The sequence below is a fragment of the Choloepus didactylus genome, chromosome 5, assembly GCF_015220235.1.
Source record: "Choloepus didactylus isolate mChoDid1 chromosome 5, mChoDid1.pri, whole genome shotgun sequence".
In the NCBI taxonomy this organism is placed as follows: Eukaryota; Metazoa; Chordata; class Mammalia; order Pilosa; family Megalonychidae; genus Choloepus; species Choloepus didactylus.
Genome location: NC_051311.1, coordinates 133,314,005 through 133,333,544, shown reverse-complemented (window position 1 = coordinate 133,333,544; position 19,540 = coordinate 133,314,005). Strand labels below are relative to the sequence as shown.

The window sequence follows — 19,540 nt, the reverse complement described above, 5'->3', positions numbered from 1 at the left end:
ATATTTAGTAGCAAAAATAGCTGCTAACAGACCTATCCAATTTCAAAATCCACAAAAGGCCACATTATCTTTAATGAAGGCTTTGTAACCATATGTTATATAATTAACTAACAATTCATTATGAGGCAAGTCACACAAACGGTATGTCATTGCAATCCAATCTATGTAAGCGAAGGAATATCCAGGAAAAGAGTTGGGACCCAAGCAATTTGAGGAATATAAAGATCTTGGTCTATCCGTGTGAATAATCACAACCACAACCATAACATACAATAAAAGTTAATCTCTGTTAAATAAAATAAAATGACCACCTGCCTTGGTCATTGCCCAGAGAAGGCCCCTTTCCAAGATGGACTTTTCCAGAAGACAAAAAACAACTGAACTGCAAGGGTTTTCTGAGAAAATGGAATATACCCTACAGGGTTGCTGGTAAGAAATACTTGGTGATAAAAGTAGCTTATCAGAATGGACAAACATACCACACTAATCAATGTATATATATATATGCTCTCCACTTTGTAAGACCACCCCAATGTAAAATGGAAATAATGCCAGCCAATCAGAACATTTCCTCCCTTGCTTCTGTGACCACCCTATATGACCTTCCAATTCTGCTCCCTTGATAGGGCTCCCTTCTACTTAACAGTTGGCTGCCCAATTGATGAAATGCTGAGATTAAGATATTTCCAGATAAACAAAAGCTCAGAGAGCTCATCACCACTAAACAGGCCTATAAAAGATACTAATGAGACTTCTGCAGTTTGAGAGGAAAGGACAACATACAGTAGATCAAAGCCTCATGAAGAAATAAAGATCTTTGAGGACAGTAATGACATGGGTAAATATAAAGGCCAGTACTGTTGTATTTTTGGTTTGCAGCTCCACTTTTTACTTCCTACAGGATCTAAAGGGTAAATGCATAAGATGCAATTATAAGTAAGTAATTTTGGATTCATAAAGTATAAGAACATGTATTTTGTGTTAAAAACTACATGGAGGTGGACAAAGGGCTATAGGAACATAGTTTATGTAGACTATTAACATTAAGTTGGCATCAAACCCAAACGAGACTGTTACAAATTAACCATGCTAAATTTAAACCCCTTGGTAACTACAAATAAAACATCTGAGACTATGCAAACTCAAAGAGAAAGACTGAGAGTATAAGGTTGTCAAGGGCTGGGCAGCGGAGGGAGTGGAAATGGGGAGCTAATGCATAGTGGGTGTAGGATTTTTGTGTGGGGATATGGGAAAGTTTTCGTTATGGAAGGTGTACAGAGGTGTTCCCCTGTACACAAATACTGTAATCTAATGAGGGTATCAAAACATTGTCAATGTGACTAATCCCCCTGAGGAGTGGCTGAGATGGAAAATTTTATGTTGGGAGGGAGGGAGGGAGCAAGTGAGAGAGAAAAAGAGAGAAAGAGAGAGGAAGGAAGGAAGGAAGAGAGGGAGGGAGGGAGAAGAAAGAACAACTATAGAGACAACAGCAATTAAATGCAATGCATGATCCTGGATGGGATCTAGCAACAGAGCTAAAAAGTCTCACAAGGACATTATTAATCCTATGAGAGGAGGTGACATCATCAACATGGCAACATAAACAGCTACTGAAAACTCCTCTCCAGAGATGCAATGAAAAAAGGACAATTCTGAATTCTTTCAAACTCTAGAAGAGGACATAAACTGGAGAAGGACCCTGCAGATGCCAAATTGAAGAAAGAGAATAATTAGTAAGTAGGAATCTTCCATCCCAGACCAGCCGGTCCTCTCCCCTCCCCCTCATTCAGTCTCCATATAGGAAAGGCACAGAATCAGCAGACAGGAACCTCCCACCAAGGACACTGATTTTAAAATCTCTCATAGCAGTGAGGCATACCCCCAACTGTTTGAAGACCCGGAGGACAGGGGAGGACAATTCAAGGCCCAAGTCAATGAGGGACAAATAGACCAAGAAAACATGGACAGAGACTGTGTTTCCAGCCCCAGGTCCAAAAACCCTTCCCCCACCTTGAAGGGACTAGCAGCTGGCGGCTGTTTCCTTGCCTTGGAAATGGCTGGAGAACTGGGTCTGATGAGGAAGTACTCTTCCACAGGTGTAGCCCTGCATTGAGCCAATTAATGGCCGGCAAAGTGAGGGGCACAGGAATCCCACAGTTTCAGCTCACCTGTGTAGATGCAGCCTGTGCTCAAAGGCAAAGCAACCTCTAGGATTAAGTTTCTGAAGAGCTCTATCTGCTGGACAGCCCCAAAAGTACAAGGGAATGAAACACTTTTTTAAAAAGATGCTTCAGACTCTGCATTAGGACCACAGGAGCTGGTCTACACGCCATGCACAGAAACCCAGCCCAGTTTTGGCTGAGAAATACGGACAACCCAACTGTCAGAGCAGGGCTCTAAAACAAACCCAGGTCTTGCTGCCTGGCAGAAAACAGAGCACCACAGGAAGCCAGTAGATTTATATTACCATACACAGTGAACTTGCTGGGGTGCCCAGTGCCTACCTCCCATCCCTGTAGCAGGCCATGGTGGCTGCCTGACTTTGGGGGAAGACTGGGAGCAGAGCCAATTGGACAACTGGCTACCGAGAGAAACAAACAAATCTAGAGATCAAAAGAAAATCAACAAGAACACCCAAAGCAAAAGAGAGAAAACAACCTCCATAATAAATTAATCAAGAAAATCAGATACAATCAGATGCCTAGACAGCAAAAAATCATGAGCCACACCAGGACACTTGAAGATATGGCCCACTCAAAGGAACAAACACTTAAACTGAAATTCAGTAGTTGAAACAACTAATTAAAGATGTTCAAACAAATCTTCTAAATCAAATCAATAAATTGAAAGATAATGTGACAAAAGAGATGAAGGATATAAAGAAGACACTGGGTGACCATAAGGAAGAACTCATAACCTTGAAAAAACAAATGGCAGAACTTAAGGGAATAAAAGGCACAAGTGAAGAGATAACAACACAATGGAGACATACAACAGCAGACTTGAAGAGGCAGAAGAAAGGATTACTGAACAAGAAGACAGCACATCTGAAATCCTACATGGAAAAGAATGGAAAAATATGAGTAGAGGATCAGGGAACTGAATGACAACATGAAGCACATGAATATATGTGCTACAGATGTCCCAGAAGAATAGAAGGTAAAAGGGGCAGAAAGAATAATAGAGGAAATAACTAATGAAAATTTCCCACATCTTATGAAAGACAAAAGATTACAGGTCCAAGAAGCACAACATACCCCAAACAGAACTGATCCAAATAGACCTATTCCAAGGCACTTACTAATCAGATTGTCAAATGTCAAAGATAAAGAGAATTCTGAAAGCAGCAAAAGAGGAACAATCCATTACATACAAGGGAAGCAAATAAGACTAAGGGTGGATTTCTCAGTAGAAACCGTGGAGGTAAGAAGGAAGTGGTATGATATATTCAAGATACTGAAAGAGAAAAACTGCCAACCAAGAAATCCTATATCCAGCAAAACTGTCCTTCAAAAATGAGGGAGCATTTAAAATATTTACAGATAAACACTGAGAGAGTTCGTGAACAGGAGACCTCCTTTTTGAGAAGTACTAAAGGGAGTGCTAAAGACAATTAGGAAAAGACAGGAGAGAGATGTTTGGAGAAGAGTGTAGAAATGAAGATACCATAAGATAGAAAGAGGATAAAGATCGGAAATTTAATGCTGAAGAAGTACCGAATGTTCAACATGAGTGACTGTATAAATCCAGAAATGGATATCACAATATTGGGTGATAGTGGCACAACATTGTCAAGTACACTGAACAAAGATGACTATGAGCACAGTTGATAGAGGATGATTAGGGGCATGTAGGTCACCACAAGGAAAGACAGAAGATAAAGACTGGGACGGTATAACTCAGTGAAATCTGGAGTAGTCAATGATTGCAACTGAATGTACAAATAAAAGTATGTTTTTACATGAAGGAGAACAAATGAATGTCAACTTTACAAGGTGTTAAAAATGGGGTGGTACTGGGGGGAAAATGCAGTAAATGCAAATTAGAGTCAATAGTTAAAAATAGCATTGTAATGTGCTTCCATTAACTGTAACAAAGGCAATATACCAAAACTAAATGTCTATAAGAGGGGGATATAGGGGAACAGTATGAGATTCTTGGTGACGGTGGTGGTGTCTGACTATATTGTAGTTTATTTTAATTTTAGTTTTTCTTTTGTTGCTTTTTAGTTGTCACTTTTTTCTTTCTTTTTCTTTTTTCTGTTTTCTCCTCTTCCTCTTTCTTTATGGAACAAATGGAAATGTCCTCATATAGATAGTGGTGGTGAATGCATAACTAGGACTAAGGTAAATCAGACTAAAGAGTAAAGGACGATATTGACGGTGTTTTAAAACTTCAGCCTCTGTGTGAGACGAAAGAAGAGCTGTTTCTTAGGTATAAAATCTATATTTTTTGTAGCACACTATATAATTTAACTCTGATGCTCAGTTTATTCAAACAACATAATTACATGGAACACTGAAAAGGGAATGAAATCTGCTTGGTTTGTACAGGTTAGTGTGAAGCCTCGATACATCCCAGAGTAATTCGGGCAGAGAATAAAAATCTATTTGCAAAGTCCCCTTGAGGGACTGGGAGAAAATGTGGAATTATTAAATTTCCCCACCTTGGGAATTAATGATATTCTCACAAGCACTGGGGCTACCAATTTAGAAGGCCAAGCCCTCAATCTTGGGCCTTGCTCTTATGAAATTTGTCACTGCAAAGGAGAGGCTAAGCCTACTTAGAATTGTGACTAAGAGTCATCCCCAGAGAACCTCTATTGTTCAAATGTGGCCTTTCTCTCTCTAACCAACTCTGCAGGTAAACTCCCTACCATTCCCCTTACATGAGACATGACTCCCAGGGCTTAAAATCTCCCTGGCAAAGTGGGACATGACTCATGAGGATGAGCTTGGCCCTGGTGTTGTAGGATTGAGAAAGTCTTCTTGGACCAAAAGGGGGAAGAGAAATAAAATAAAGTTGAAGTGGCCAAGAGATCATTCTGGAGGTTATTCTTAAGCATTATATAGCTATCCCTTTTTAGTTTTCAGTGTATTAGAAAAGCTAGAAGGAAATATCTGAAACTGTTGAACTGTAACCCAGTAGTAGCCTTGATTCCTGAAGACTATAGTATAACTACATGGCCTACACTGTGTGACTGCGTGATTATGAAAACTTTGTGGCTCCCACTCCCTTTATCCAGTGTATGGACAGATGAGTAGAAAAATGTGGACAAAAAGCAAATGAATAATAGGGAGGTATGGGGGGTATGAGATGTTATGGGTGTTCTTTTTACTTTAACTTTTATTCTTTTTCTTTTTTTGTGTGTAAAATGAATATATTCAAAAATTGATTGTGGTAATGAATGCACAAGTATATAATTGTACTGTGAACAACTGATTGTACACCATGGATGCTTGTATGGTTTCAGAATATATCTCAATAAAATTGGAATATAAAAATAAAAAGACCTATGTGAGTGGCAGGGGCTAGCATGTGGAGGCTGTGGGGTGAGCAGTGAGCTTGGGGAAAACCAAGTCTGGTTTTCGGGAAAGAGGAAGAAAAGTAGGATGGCAATGTCAACCACCTCCAACAACAATAAAAACCACAAGGATTTTTTTTGCAAATTTCTGACAGTTTTAAATTCATGAAGTAATTGACTGTTTTGCAATTAGCATCTGGATCTCACAATGAGCAAGCAAAGACCCAAGACGGATAGCATTCATAAGAAATACAGTCTTTACTGGTAGTAAAAAATAAAATGAGATGTTTTCTTAAAAAGTGACTGCTGAGACTTTCGGAAAGATGGCAGATTAGCAGACACAGAGCAAAATTCTCCTTCATGAAAAACACTATGATAAAGAACAGAAAGGGCTCCAGAACAGCAGTTCCAAGATGCCACCGGCCAGGCAGGGACTTCTAGACCACATAGTGAGGACCTAGCTGGAAAGGCCAAGGTTCTGGGTCTAGGATAGGTGAGTGTTGTCCTAGAAGCGTCCCAGATGTGCCGGATCATCAAGTGCATGCACTGTGGCTGCCAAGGCTGCCTCTGGCAGAGGCCCCGACCCCACCCCAACTTGACCTTACAGGGGTCGGCCTTCTATGAACCCCAGTCCCAGGAGCAGCTCTCCTCTGCAGAATGGGCCTACCCCAGACTGAAATGGAACATGGTCTCTCCAGGTGAAGGCTTTGGGTGTTCATCAGCTGGGATTTGTAAAAATAAAATCTTTAACCCTCAAAAACAAACAAACAAAACAACACCACGTACAGGAAGTTGGAGCTGGCAGAGGAGCACAGAAGGGGGCAGCTTTCCATGCCCCATGTACTCATCTCAGCAGCTGGCTGCAGAGATAACCATTCACAGCCCCCAGCTGAGAATTCCCATGAAGGAACTCAGGATTTGGCATTCTCTTTCTCTATGGAAGCCCATGGTATGTGCAGCCAAGAGGCAATGGGGCCGCATGGACGTGCCAGGAGACTCTCTGCACGCCCCAGGGATTCACAGGCACATGGCAACCAGGGACTGCCGTGAATTTGACTGGAAGGTAAGAAAAGTAGCTCTGCAGCCCCAGAATAGTACACCTGCAGCCCTGGGAATTCCCAGCACCAGACTGCCCTGGAGCGGACTATCTGATGAACTGTGCAGGACCCGCACCCCTCCCACAGGGCAGGCAGTCCCCAGTGCACATGGAAAACTACTGCGCTGACTGGATTTCCACCCAACTTGGATCCGACTCAGTGCACAGACGAACTTGGGGGAAAACTGGCTTGACAGTAAAAGGTGACTCAAGAACACCATCTGCTGGTAGGACAGGTAAAGTGCATTCTACCAAGATGTAGCTCTGCAAAATTATAGAAAATGTCCAAATAATCTGGCACATACTAAAATAACCTTATTAAGATAAGCAAATGCCACAAGGACAACAACAGAAAATTATAAAGCATATGAAGAAACCAGAAGATCGGGACAACCCAAATGACCAAATTAAAAAGCCAGAGTAGACACAGAACTTGGAGCCATTAATAAAAAAAGTAAAAAAAGTCAACAAAATAATTTCAAAGAGATGGCTAAAGACGTAAAGGACATCAAGAAGACCCTAGAAGAGCATAAAGAAGAATGAGAGAATAAATTTAAAAATAAAGATCTTATGGAAATAAAAGACACAGTTGATCAAATTAAAAATATGCTTGAGACACACAACAGCAGACTTGAACAGGCAGAGGAAAGAATTAGCAAAACACACAACAGCAGACTTGAACAGGCAGAGGAAAGAATTAGCAAACTAGAGGACAGCACAATGGAATGTGGAAGCACAAAAGAACAAACGGCAGAAAATATCCAAAAATTTGAAATGGATCTCAGGGAAATGACTGACAACATGAAGTATGCAAATATAAGAACCATTAGTGTTCCAGAGGATAAAGAGAAGAGTAAAGGGCTAAGAAGAGTATTAGAGGACATTGCTGGGGAAAACTTCCCAATCCTAATGACATACATACAATCAAAGATGCCCAACAAGCTCCAAAGAGAATAAATCCAAATAAACCCACTCCGAGACATATTCTGATCAGACTGTCAATGCCGAAGAGGAGAAAGTTCTGAAAGCATCAAGTGAGAAGCAATTCACCACATACAAGGGAAACAAAATAAGATTAAGTACTGACTACTCAGAGGGCACCATGCAGGCAACAAGGCAGTGGTATGACATTTAAAATTCTGAAAGAGAAAAACTGCCAGCCAAGCTGAGAGACCAGCTACAGATGAGAGACGGTTTGAAGACGGCTGTTGAAAGCAGACTCGTGCTCCAGAGAAGTTAAGAGAGGACAAACACCCCAAGAGCAACTGAGAATGACATTTTGAAGAAGAACTGCAGCCTAGAGAGGAACGTCCTGGGAGAAAGCCATTTTGAAACCAGAACTCTGGAGCAGACACCAACCACATGCCTTCCCAGCTAACAAAGGTTTTCTGGACGCCATTGGTCATCCTCCAGCGAAGGTACCCTTTGTTGATGGACACTTAAGACTGTAACTTTGTAACCAAATAAACCTCCTTTTATAGAAGCCAATCCATTTCTGGTGTTTTGCATTCCAGCAGCATTAGCAAACCAGAACAGTAACTAAAGGATATAAAGGAAAAGAAGGACAAAATAGATCTGACAACTAAAAACAAAAAGATAAGATGGCTGATTCAAGAACTGCCTTTACAGAAGTAACATTGAATGTGAATGATTACACTCCCCAATTAGAAGATATACATTCTTCTCTAGTGTGTATGGAACTTTCTCCAGGAGAGATCATATGCTGGAGCATGAAACAAGCCTCAATAAATTTAAAAAGATTGAAATTATTCAAAGCACATTTTCTGACCACAATCGAATACAACTAGAAGTCAATAACCATAAAAAAAATAGAACATTCACAAATATCTGCAGGTTAAACAACACACTCATAAACAATCAGTGGATCAAAGAAGAAATTATAAGAGAAATTGCCAAATACATAGAGAGGAATGAAAACAAGAACAAAACATATCAAAACTTACAGGATGCAGTAAAGGCAGTATTGAGGGGGAAATTCATAGCTCTGAATGCATACATTAAAAAGGAAGAAAGCTAAAACCAAAGAACTGATGGAACAACTGAAGAAGTTAGAAAATGAACAGCAAACTAATCCCAAAGCAAGTAGAAGAAAAGAAATAACAAGAATTAAAGCAGAAATAAATGAAATGGAGGGAAAAAAAAAAAACAATAGAGAGAACAAATAAAACCAGAAGTTGGTTCTTTGAGAAGATCAACAAGATTGACAAACTCCTAACTAGAATGACAAAGTAAAAAAGAGAGAAGACCTAAATAAACAAAACAATAAATGGATCCCAAAGAAATTTAAAAAATCATCAGAGGATTCTATGAACAACTGTATGCCAACAAAGTAGACAACTGAGAGGAAATGAACTATTTCCTGGAAACACATGAACAGCCTAGACTGCGCTGAGAAGAAAAAGAAGACCTCAACAAACCAATCACAAGTAAAGAGATCCAATCAGTCATCAAAAAGCTTCCCAATAAAAGCCTTGGGCCAGACGGCTTCACAGGGGAATTTTACCAAACTTTCCAAAAAGAGCTGACACCAACTCTTGAAGTGACTCAAACACTTTCAAAAAAACTGAAGAAAATGGAACACTACCTAGCTCATTTTATGAAGCTAACATTACTCTAATACCAAAATCAGATAAAGATGCTACAAGAAAGGAAAACTACAGGCCAATCTCCCTAATGAATATATATACAAAGATTCTCAACGAAACACTTGTTAATAGAATCCAAAGACACATTAAAAAAATCATACATGGAGAACATCTTCTTGACCAAAAGGGGGATGTGAAAGGAAATGAAATAAGCTTCAGTGGCAGAGAGATTCCAAAAGGAGCCGGGAGGTCACTCTGGTGGGCACTCTTACGCACAATTTAGACAACCCTTTTTAGGTTCTAAAGAATTGGGGTAGCTGGTGGTAGATACCTGAAACTATCAAACTACAACCCAGAACCCATGAATCTCGAAGACAATTGTATAAAAATGTAGCTTATGAGGGGTGACAATGGGACTGGGAAAGCCATAAGGACCACACTCCCCTTTGTCTAGTTTATGGATGGATGAGTAGAAAAATAGGGGAAGGAAACAAACAAACAAACAGACAAAGGTACCCAGTGTTCTTTTTTACTTTAATTGCTCTTTTTCATTTTAATTATTACCTTGTTATTTTTGTGTGTGTGCTAATGAAGGTGTCAGGGATTGATTTAGGTGACGAATGTACAACTATGTAATGGTACTGTGAACAATCGAATGTACGATTTGTTTTGTATGACTGCATGGTATGTGAATATATCTCAATAAAATGAAGATTTTTTAAAAAAATCATACATGAGTAGAAAAATGGGGACAAAAGACTAAATGAAAAATAGGGTGGGATGGAGGGGATGATTTGGGTGTTGTTTTTTACTTTTATTTTTTATTCTTATTTTCACTGGTACAAGGAAAATGTTCCAAAAATAGTTTGGGGTGATGAATGCACAACTATATGATGGTACTGTGAATAACTGATTGTACACTTTGGATGACTGTACGGTATGTGAATATATCTCAATAAAATTGAATTTTAAAAAAAAATCATACACCATGACCAAGTGCAGGTCATCTCAGGCATGCAAGGGTGGTTCAACATAAGAAAATCAATCAATGTAATACAACACATTAACAAATCGAAAGGGAAAAATCAAATGATTTCAATACATGCTGACAAAGCATTCAACACAATTCAGCATCCTTTTTTGATAAAATCACTTTAAAAGGTAGGAATTTAAGGAAACTTCCTCAATATGATAAAGGGTATATATGAAAAACCTTCAGCCAGCATAATACTCAACGGTGAGAGACTGAACACCTTCCCCCTAAGATTGGGAAAAAAACAAGGATGCCCACTGTCACCACTAGTATTCAACATTGTGCTAGAAGTTCTAGTCAGAGCAATCTGGCAAGACAAAGAAATAAAAGGCATCCAAATTGGAAAGGAAGAAGTAAAACTGTCATTATTGGCAGATGGCATGATCGTATATGTGGAAAATCCTAAGAAATCAATGACACAGCTACCTCAGCTAACAAACAAATTCAGTAAAGTGGTGGGATACAATATTAATGAGCAAAAGTCAGTAATATTCCTATACACTAATAATGACCTAACTGAAGAGACACTCAAGAAAAAAATTCCATTCACAATAGCAACTAAAAAAATCAAGTACCTAGGAATAAACTTATCCAATGATGATCCAAAAACCTCTACCCAGAAAATTACATAACTTTACTAAAAGAAATAAAAGGGAACCTAAAGAAATGGAAAGATATTCCTTGTTCATGGATAGGAAGGCTAAATGTCATTAAGATGTCAATTCTACCCAAACTGATCTACAGATTCAATGCCATTCCAATCAAAATTCAAAACAACCTACTTTGCAGACTTGAAAAGCCTATTTATCAAATTTATTTGGAAGGGAAAGGGGTCTCAAATTGCTAAAAACATTCTAAAAAAGGAAAACAAAGTGGGAAGACTTACTCTTCCTGACTTTGAAGCTTACTATAAAGCCACAGTAGTCAAAACAGCATGGTACTGGTACAAAGACAGACATATTGATCAATGGAATCAAATCAAAAGTTCAGAAATAGACCGCCAGATCTATGGCCAAATGATTTTTGATAAGGCCCCCAAATCCAATGAACTGGGACAAAACAGTCTCTTCAACAAATAGGGCTGGGAGAACTGGATATCCATATCCAAAAGAATGAAAGAGGACCCCTACCTCACACCTATATAAAAATTAACTCAAAGTGGATCAAAGGCCTCCATATAAGAGACAGTACCATAAAACTCCTAGAAGATAACGTAGGGAAACATCTTCAAGACCTAGTATTAGGAGGTCGCTTCTTAAACCTTACAACCAAAGCACAAGCAATAAAAGAAAAAATAGACAAATGGGAATTCCTCAAACTTAAATGCTTCTGTACCTCAAAGGAATTTGTCAAAAAGGTAAAGAGGCAGCCAACTCAATGGAAGAAAATATTTGGAAACCATGTATCCGATAAGAGACTGATATCTTGCATATTTAAAGAAATCCTACAACCCAATGACAATAGTACAAATAGCCCAACTATAAAAAGAGAAAAAGATATGAAAAGACATTTCTCCAAAGAGAAATACAAATGGTTAAAAACCACATGAAAAAAATGTTCATCTTCACTAGCTATTAGGGAAATGCAAATCAAGACCACAACGAGATAACATCTCACACCAATAAGAATGACTGTCATTAAACAAACAGGAAACTACCAATGCTGGAGAGGATGTGGAGAAATTGGAACTCTTATTCATTGCTGGCAGGACTGTCTAATGGTACAGGCACTGTGGAAGACAGTTTGGTGGTTCCTCAGAAAACTAGATATCGAGTTACCCTACGATCCGGCAATTTCACTTCTCAGTATATACCCAGAAGATCTGGAAGCAGTGATACAAACAGACATTTACACACCGATGTTCATAGAGGCTTTGTTCACAATTGACGCAAGATGGGAACAATCCAAATATCCTTCAGTAGATGAGTGGATAAACAAAATGTGCTATATACATATGATGGAATACTACAAAGAAGTGAGAAGGAATGAGGTCTTGAAACACATGAAAATATGGATGAACCATGAAGACATAATACGAGCGAAATAAGCGAGACACAAAAGGAGAGATATTGTATGTTACCAGTAATGTGAACTCTGTGAACAATATAAAACAAGTGTCTTTTAATGTAGAATATATGGGACCTAGAAATGAACAGAAGCTAGTGAAGGGGTATGATAATCTAGTATGTACAGACATGATAAAGAGGATGAACTTAATGGTTATGGAATGGATAGGTGTGATTACGTTTCTTTAATGGGATCATATCAGTGCCACATTGAAGGAGAAGAGGTTCGAAAGTGTTTGTTTAAAGGCATGTAACCCGCAGAGCAGCACTACAAACATAAATAATCATTAGCATGATATAAGGTATGACATTGGTACAAAGAGTTAACAATAGAGTGGTATATGGAAAAACTACCCATTACATATTGTAGACTATATTTAACAGAAATATCTTACCAGCACTACACTAATACTAGTGATCAATAATTAGCAGCTGATAAGAGCTTTGGGATGTTTTATGTTATGATAATTGTTCAAAATTGAGAGTGATGATTATACAACTAAGTAAAGACAATGTTAGAAACTGTTTATCTTGGGGCAGAATATACATCATGTGAAATTAGGAACCCACTATTTAATAAATCAAGCCCTCGACTTGAAGCTTGCTCTTGCGAAACTTAGGGTTATAAATGGGAGGCTAAGCCTTCCTATAATTATGCCTAAGAGGTACCTCCAGAGAACCTCTTTTATTGCTCAGATGTGCCCCTTCTCTCTCTAAGCCCAACTCAGCAAATAAATTCATTAACCTCCCCTCTCCCCACAACCTGGGACATGATTCCAAGGGGAATGAATTTCCCTGACAATGTGAGACACAACTCCCAGGAATGAGCCTGGCCTTGGCATTGAAGGACTGAAAATGTCTACTCGATTGAAAGGGGGAAAAGAAAGATAACAAAATAAGGTTACAAGTGGCTAAGAGATCTCAAATAGAGTCAAGAGGAAATCCTGGAGATTTCTCTTATGCAAGCTCCAGCTAGATATCCAAAATAGCCACAGTAGGCCATGCCCTTATCAACAGCAGTTCAGAAATACCTAGGTCCCTATTTGAGATTCTGTAAAAGATTCACTCACTAAGTTTTATCTCTCAGAAACTTAAATCCACCAGAGCATTCCTATGCCAGACAAGTCCTAAAACCCAGGGGCAACAGCCTCTTTAAGAAAAACCATTAGATGAAGCCTTCCCATAGTGCTGACATCCCCTTTCAACATGAACAAGTTAGGTTAGTCACTGCCTAGAAATCCCTAAAGATTGAGAAAGTGATTAAACAAGAGGAAGGAGTAGCAACAGATAGGATTTAACAAAGGATTATGAATACTGAAACTTTATATTAACATATATATAATATACATGTTCAGATGCTAGTGTATTAGAACAGATAGAAGGAAATAACTGAAATGGGGAAACTGTAACCTATAACACTCTGAAATTTGCTCTACAGCTACTCGTTGAATTTTGCTTTGAAAGTTTGCACCTTTCTATAAATATTCTATATTTTACAACAAGGAAAGAACTTTGAAACTGTGGAACTGTAACCCATAACATTTTTTGAAATTACCTATATAACTGCTTGTTGGGCTGTACTTTGAAAAGGCATATGAAACATTTAGAATATAAACTGTAAGCTTTACATCAATGTTAAATTTCTTGAACTGGAGAACTGTACTTAAGGAGTGCTATAAATAAATATTCTTGTTCATAGGAAATGTAAATGACAGTATTAAGTGTTCTAGGAGCATAATGTACACAACCTACATTCAAGAATTCAGAAACCAGATTGATAGACAAACAAGGATTCTAAACTATTTTGTTTACCACTGTATACTCAATACTTAACACAGTACCTATTATCTAGCAGACAAAATAATTTTGAAGAAATAAATTTACTGAAACTGCAACTTTCAAATTCTAAAAATTTTCCTCTTCCTTTCAAATATACTAAAAATCTCCAAAACAATAAAATCTAAAACATATAAAAATGTGATAAACCTACACAAAGAATAAAGCTAACAGGAGGGATGGAATAATTATACAATATTCCAACTGTAACTTACCTTTTTTGGATCAAGGTTCCCAAAAACTGAGTTGGCAAGGGGACAAATTTCAGACAGTGAGCTCCCAATCTTCATAATATCTTTATTTCTACTGATACTCTAAGGAAAAATAGATACAGTATAAAATTACAATTCAGTAAAATACTATTTGAAAGTGTTATGTAACTAATGATTCTACTAAAAGATACTGGAATATTACAAATTAAATCAAATTCTTACGTCAGTATTCTTTCACAATTCAAATGAGTTCTTTTATAAGAAATAGGACTAAGCTATTTAAAAAAAGGGTTACTTCCCAATGAATTCACATTAATAGGAATTCGAACCAAGTTAATAAATATTACTAAATCATATGAAGAGGTAACTTTAAACAAAAATTACCTCGGGATTTTACTTCAGATCACATTCCAATAACTCAAAATGGATGGCATATTTTGGTTAACTGATACGGGTCTCCTTACATATTTGTTGTGAAAATTTATAAAGGAAACATATGGAAAGACACTATAAAAATGTGTGTGTTCCTCTGTACACAAATACATTATCCATTAGCAATTTTGAAACTAATTTAAGTATATATTAGGATTGAAAAAATAAGTAAATATATTGTAGATAATAACAGGAGAGTTTCTCACTGTCAGAGAAAGAAGTTACAAATAAGAAAGAGAATGGGGGGGGGACAGAAACAAGCAGGCAGGCTAAAATAAAAGGTACCAGTGTGAACTCACAGTATGTACGTGTGCAAGTGTATGTGTGTACATATAAATTAATGTATAGAGAAAGGCATAAATTTAGAAGTTCATATGTGTATATTATATACATACATATATTTCCTAGCTCTGTCTGCTAAGAGGGCCTAGAAGTAATGCCATTACAGTAGCAATAAGTACACCTGATGCTCAGATATTGGTTTCCAAACACCATTCTCCAATAAAAGGAACCAAGATTCCTTGGAGACTGGTTAATTCCAGGGCTGGGACAGGGAAATAAAAGATGATCCTGGAACATATGGTGGTAACAAAGTAAAGAAGTACTCAAAAAAAGAATGGGAACATATTTAAAGGACACAGGTGCTAACCTGAAGGGCCTACTAATGGACAAAGCTGGAACAATTTAAGCAACAAAATAATGATAATATTGGATTATAATTCATGGAATAAATATCCATAAATCCATATTAATATAAGCACATAATTGAATAAATAAATAAATGGCAGAAAAGGAACAGCTCTTCATTACAGAAGAATTCCAATTAATAAATGTAGACAAAATAAAAGGAATAGAAAATCACCATCAATTAAACAGCACTACAGTAATGAATTAATAAAATTAGTGGAGGAAAATTTGAAGAGAAACAGGATTTTGCATAGTATCAAAGTATCTCCCCCTAAAACACCTGTTAATTACAAAGGGAAAAATGAGTTAACTTTACAGTGAAGAAACCCAGCAGCAACCACATTAACCAAAGTGAATCAAGGTGAACATTACCAAAAATGAAATATATCAATATCAAGAACACCCAATATGGGAAATTGAGAAGGATACAGCATCATTTTTGCGATCTTCTTGCCAATCTTTTTATGAGGAAACATCAAAAAAAAAAAACCAAATTGAGGGACACCCTATAAGATAACTGACCAGTATACACCAAAAGTGTCCAAGTCATAAAAGAAAAGGAAAAACTGAAGAACTTTCAAAGATAGGAGGAGACAATATGGGGATCCTAGACCAGACCCTAGAACGAACAAACAAAGACAATGAAAGAACTGGTGAAATCTGAATAAGTTTAGTCAAAAGCATTGTACCAATGTTAATTTCCTGGTTTTGATAACTGCATTCTGGTTATGTAAGATGCTACCATTAAGGGAAGCTGGGTGAAAGATATACAGAAACCCTATTTCCCTGTACTAATCTTGCAACTTTTCCAAAATTCTAAAGTCATTTCAAAGTAAAGAGTTATCTATATTACATAACATATATATATATATATATAAATATATATATATATATATAGTAAAAAATATGCCAAAAAAATATTGTTAGGCTAGAAAGAACATGATTATCTGTGACAATTAAAAAGAAACTCTGAAAGAGCACCTCTTATGACATCACTGTCACAATACAGTAGAAACAGGAACTGGATTTAAACTGACCCCAAGATACATTACACATACCCTTTCTGGGGAAAAAAAAAAAAAAAAAAAAACAAAACCTGGAATTAGGCTTCAAAAATAAAGTTCAGAAGATACCAAAAATATTTTATATAATTAGATTATTCTATGATTTTGTCACTATATGGACTAAAAAAAAACAGAAGCTCTTTCTTTCAAATAAAAGTCAAATACTTAAGATTCCTTCAACTGTCACTCACCCAAGTAGGTATACCAATAATTCAGAAGTGTTCTGGTACGAGTGGCTTATATGGCAGAAATTCATAATGGCAGAAAAACAGAGGATACGGGTGAGCAGATCTTCATTCTAACTTGCCACTACATCTTTCTAAACCTCTATTCACCTTCTCCATGCCTACATACACTCCATTCTCAAACAAATTTTCCAAATTTTTCTTGAAATAATCACTAGGGTCATCTGGATGCCATTAGTAATTCTAATTTTAAATAGTTTCATCCATGTAAGACATAGTCCTTAACTTTTCAAAATGTATCTAAATTTCTACAGGGACCTCAACATCCCAGTTTAAATCAAAGGTTGGCTAGTTACAGCCCCACTACTTGTTTCTGTAAACAAAGTTTATTGGATCCTACAGCTACATCCATTCACTTACATATTGTCAATGGCTGCTTTTGCACTTAAAATGCAGAGTTGCCAGAGATGAGTATTTGCAATCTACATGGCCCACAAAACCTTTTATATCTGCCCCTTAACAGAAAAAGTTTAACAACTCCTGGTTTAAATCATAGCTGCAAATTCAATCAACAGCTTCACATACCAATCAAAGAGCTGTGTTGACAAATACAGTAGCCAAACTTGAAATGCAGCTAGTCTTATTTGAGATGTGCTATAAGTTTAAAATACACGTTGTATTTCCAAGACAGGATGAAAAATAAGTAAAATAACTTAATATTTTTATGCTGATTGCATACTGAGAGTATACTATTTTGGATATATTCAAATAAATAAATATATTCTTCATATTAATTTCATTTGTTCTATTTTTTTTTAATGTGACTACTAGAAAATTTTTAATTACTTATGTGATTCATTATATTTCTACTCGACAGCACTGGTCTAGAAAATCTTATTCAAGCTAATAAATGATGTTCCTATATAATGAGCTTAAACATATCATCCAAGCTGGGACACTGATATAGTAATGGCATTGAGACAAAAGACATAAAATGAGAATATATGGGAGTGACATCATCAACATGGAGATGTAAGACATCCCCTGGAATAGTCTGCTCTCAGAATCAAATAATAGGACAAACCCCATTTGTTGAAACTCTTGAAAAGGATAGAGGCTGCAGGACTCCACAAACACTGAATCGAAGAAAAATGGAAAAAAAGAAAAAAAAAAAAAAAAAAACACCAAAATCAAGTAAAAGATTGGCACCCCAGGCCCCCCAGTTCAGACTCCTCCCCCTCACTTGGTCCCACAAAGCTTAAGAGTCATAGAGACACAGCACAGCCTGGGTACCTCCTGACCCCGATGCAGTCCAGAGAGCCACTCAAAGCAGCGAGTTAGAACTCCATGCCAATTCCAGGCATAGGGACCTAAATCCGCAGAGACCCAGGGTGTTACACAAGCTGCTGAGAAGTGCCACATATAAAAATGTCGCTAGGTAAAAAAAGAATGCAGCAGAACTGTTGGCAAGATGTATACCCACTCAATTTAGTCTCCATTTGCTGGACCATCAAAATGCAAAACAGACCTTTCTGATTGACCCCATTTGACTCCGTGGGGTGGGATACCCTAATTGGGAAGAAACCAGAGGCAGAAAACCCTCATGGAAAAAAAAAGGGGTGGGGAAGAGACTGAACTGTTATAAGACAAGACAGGTCCCAAGAATGGAAAAGTGTAATGAAAAGGGGACACTGAGAGAGGGGAAGAATTTAAACAAATCATAGGAGCTAGGGAGAAAATTCTGCACAAAACAAACAGAACAGATCAAGATTCCCAGAGAAGGAACAGGAAAGGAAGCTTTCTCCTTATATGAAGAGATCGCACATGAAAGAGCAATCTTCAAAACTGTACTGCATACCCGGAGTAAGAATCAGATGCAGAAGAGCTGAGAAAACCAGACCAGTTAAAAACAGACTACTCTAAAGGTCCAGAATAAGCTGAAACAAGCACCAAAGAAAAGTCAATCAACAAAAAGAAAGTATGCAAGAGAGAGAAACTGACCTTCAGCATTAGCACATAAAAATAATCAGATGTCCAGACATCAGCAAAAAGTACAAGTCATTCTAAGAAACAGGAAGATATGGCTCAATCAAGTGAACAAATTAAAACTTCAGAGGAGACACAGAATTTGGAACAATTAATCAAAGTTCAAACAAATCTATGTAATTATTTCAAAAAGATAAAGGAAAATATGAATAGAAATAAATTAATGGATATAGAACTAAAGAATATTAAGAACAAAGTGTGAGCAAAAAAGAATTCAAAAGTTTTAAAAGAAACATAACATTTTATGCATCATTATTCAGTAAACCCACAACTTCTCTAATAAAAATTTTTTAGAAGAATGATTATGACTACTGATTCATTAGATAGATATTTCTTTTTAGTTTCTAATAGATTAGAATAGCCAAAGGAAATACCTGAAATTGCTGAACTGTAATCACGAAGCCTTGATCTTTAATAATAATTGTATAACTATATATAGCTTTCTTCTTGTAACCAGGTGATTGTAAAAACCTTGTGACTGACACCTCCTTTATCCAGTGCATGGGTAGATGAGTAATAAAATAAAGACATGCATGAAAAAAAATAATAATAATAGGTTGGGAATATGGGGGAAAAATATCCCTGCATAAACTACATAGTTAATAGCACTACTTTAATAATCTTTCATCAATTGTAACAAATGTAACTACTGTTAAAAAAAATGGTAGAATTACAAAAAAAGTGCTATCATCGATTGTAACAAATTTTCCTCATCAAATGCTGTAGTGCAAATACTGTATTTTATGCACGATT

At 37.0% G+C, this 19,540-nt stretch overlaps 1 protein-coding gene across 1 annotated transcript in view; it reads right to left on the bottom strand.

Moving 5' to 3' along the window:
* The window catches only part of STK31 (serine/threonine kinase 31), a 165,222-nt gene that overhangs the window by 120,889 nt on the left and 24,793 nt on the right, over positions 1 to 19,540 (bottom strand). The window contains exon 4 of the mRNA XM_037837525.1: positions 14,377 to 14,475. Within this exon, the coding sequence (XP_037693453.1) occupies positions 14,377 to 14,475 (99 nt within the window). The remainder of the gene's footprint in view (positions 1 to 14,376; positions 14,476 to 19,540) is intronic.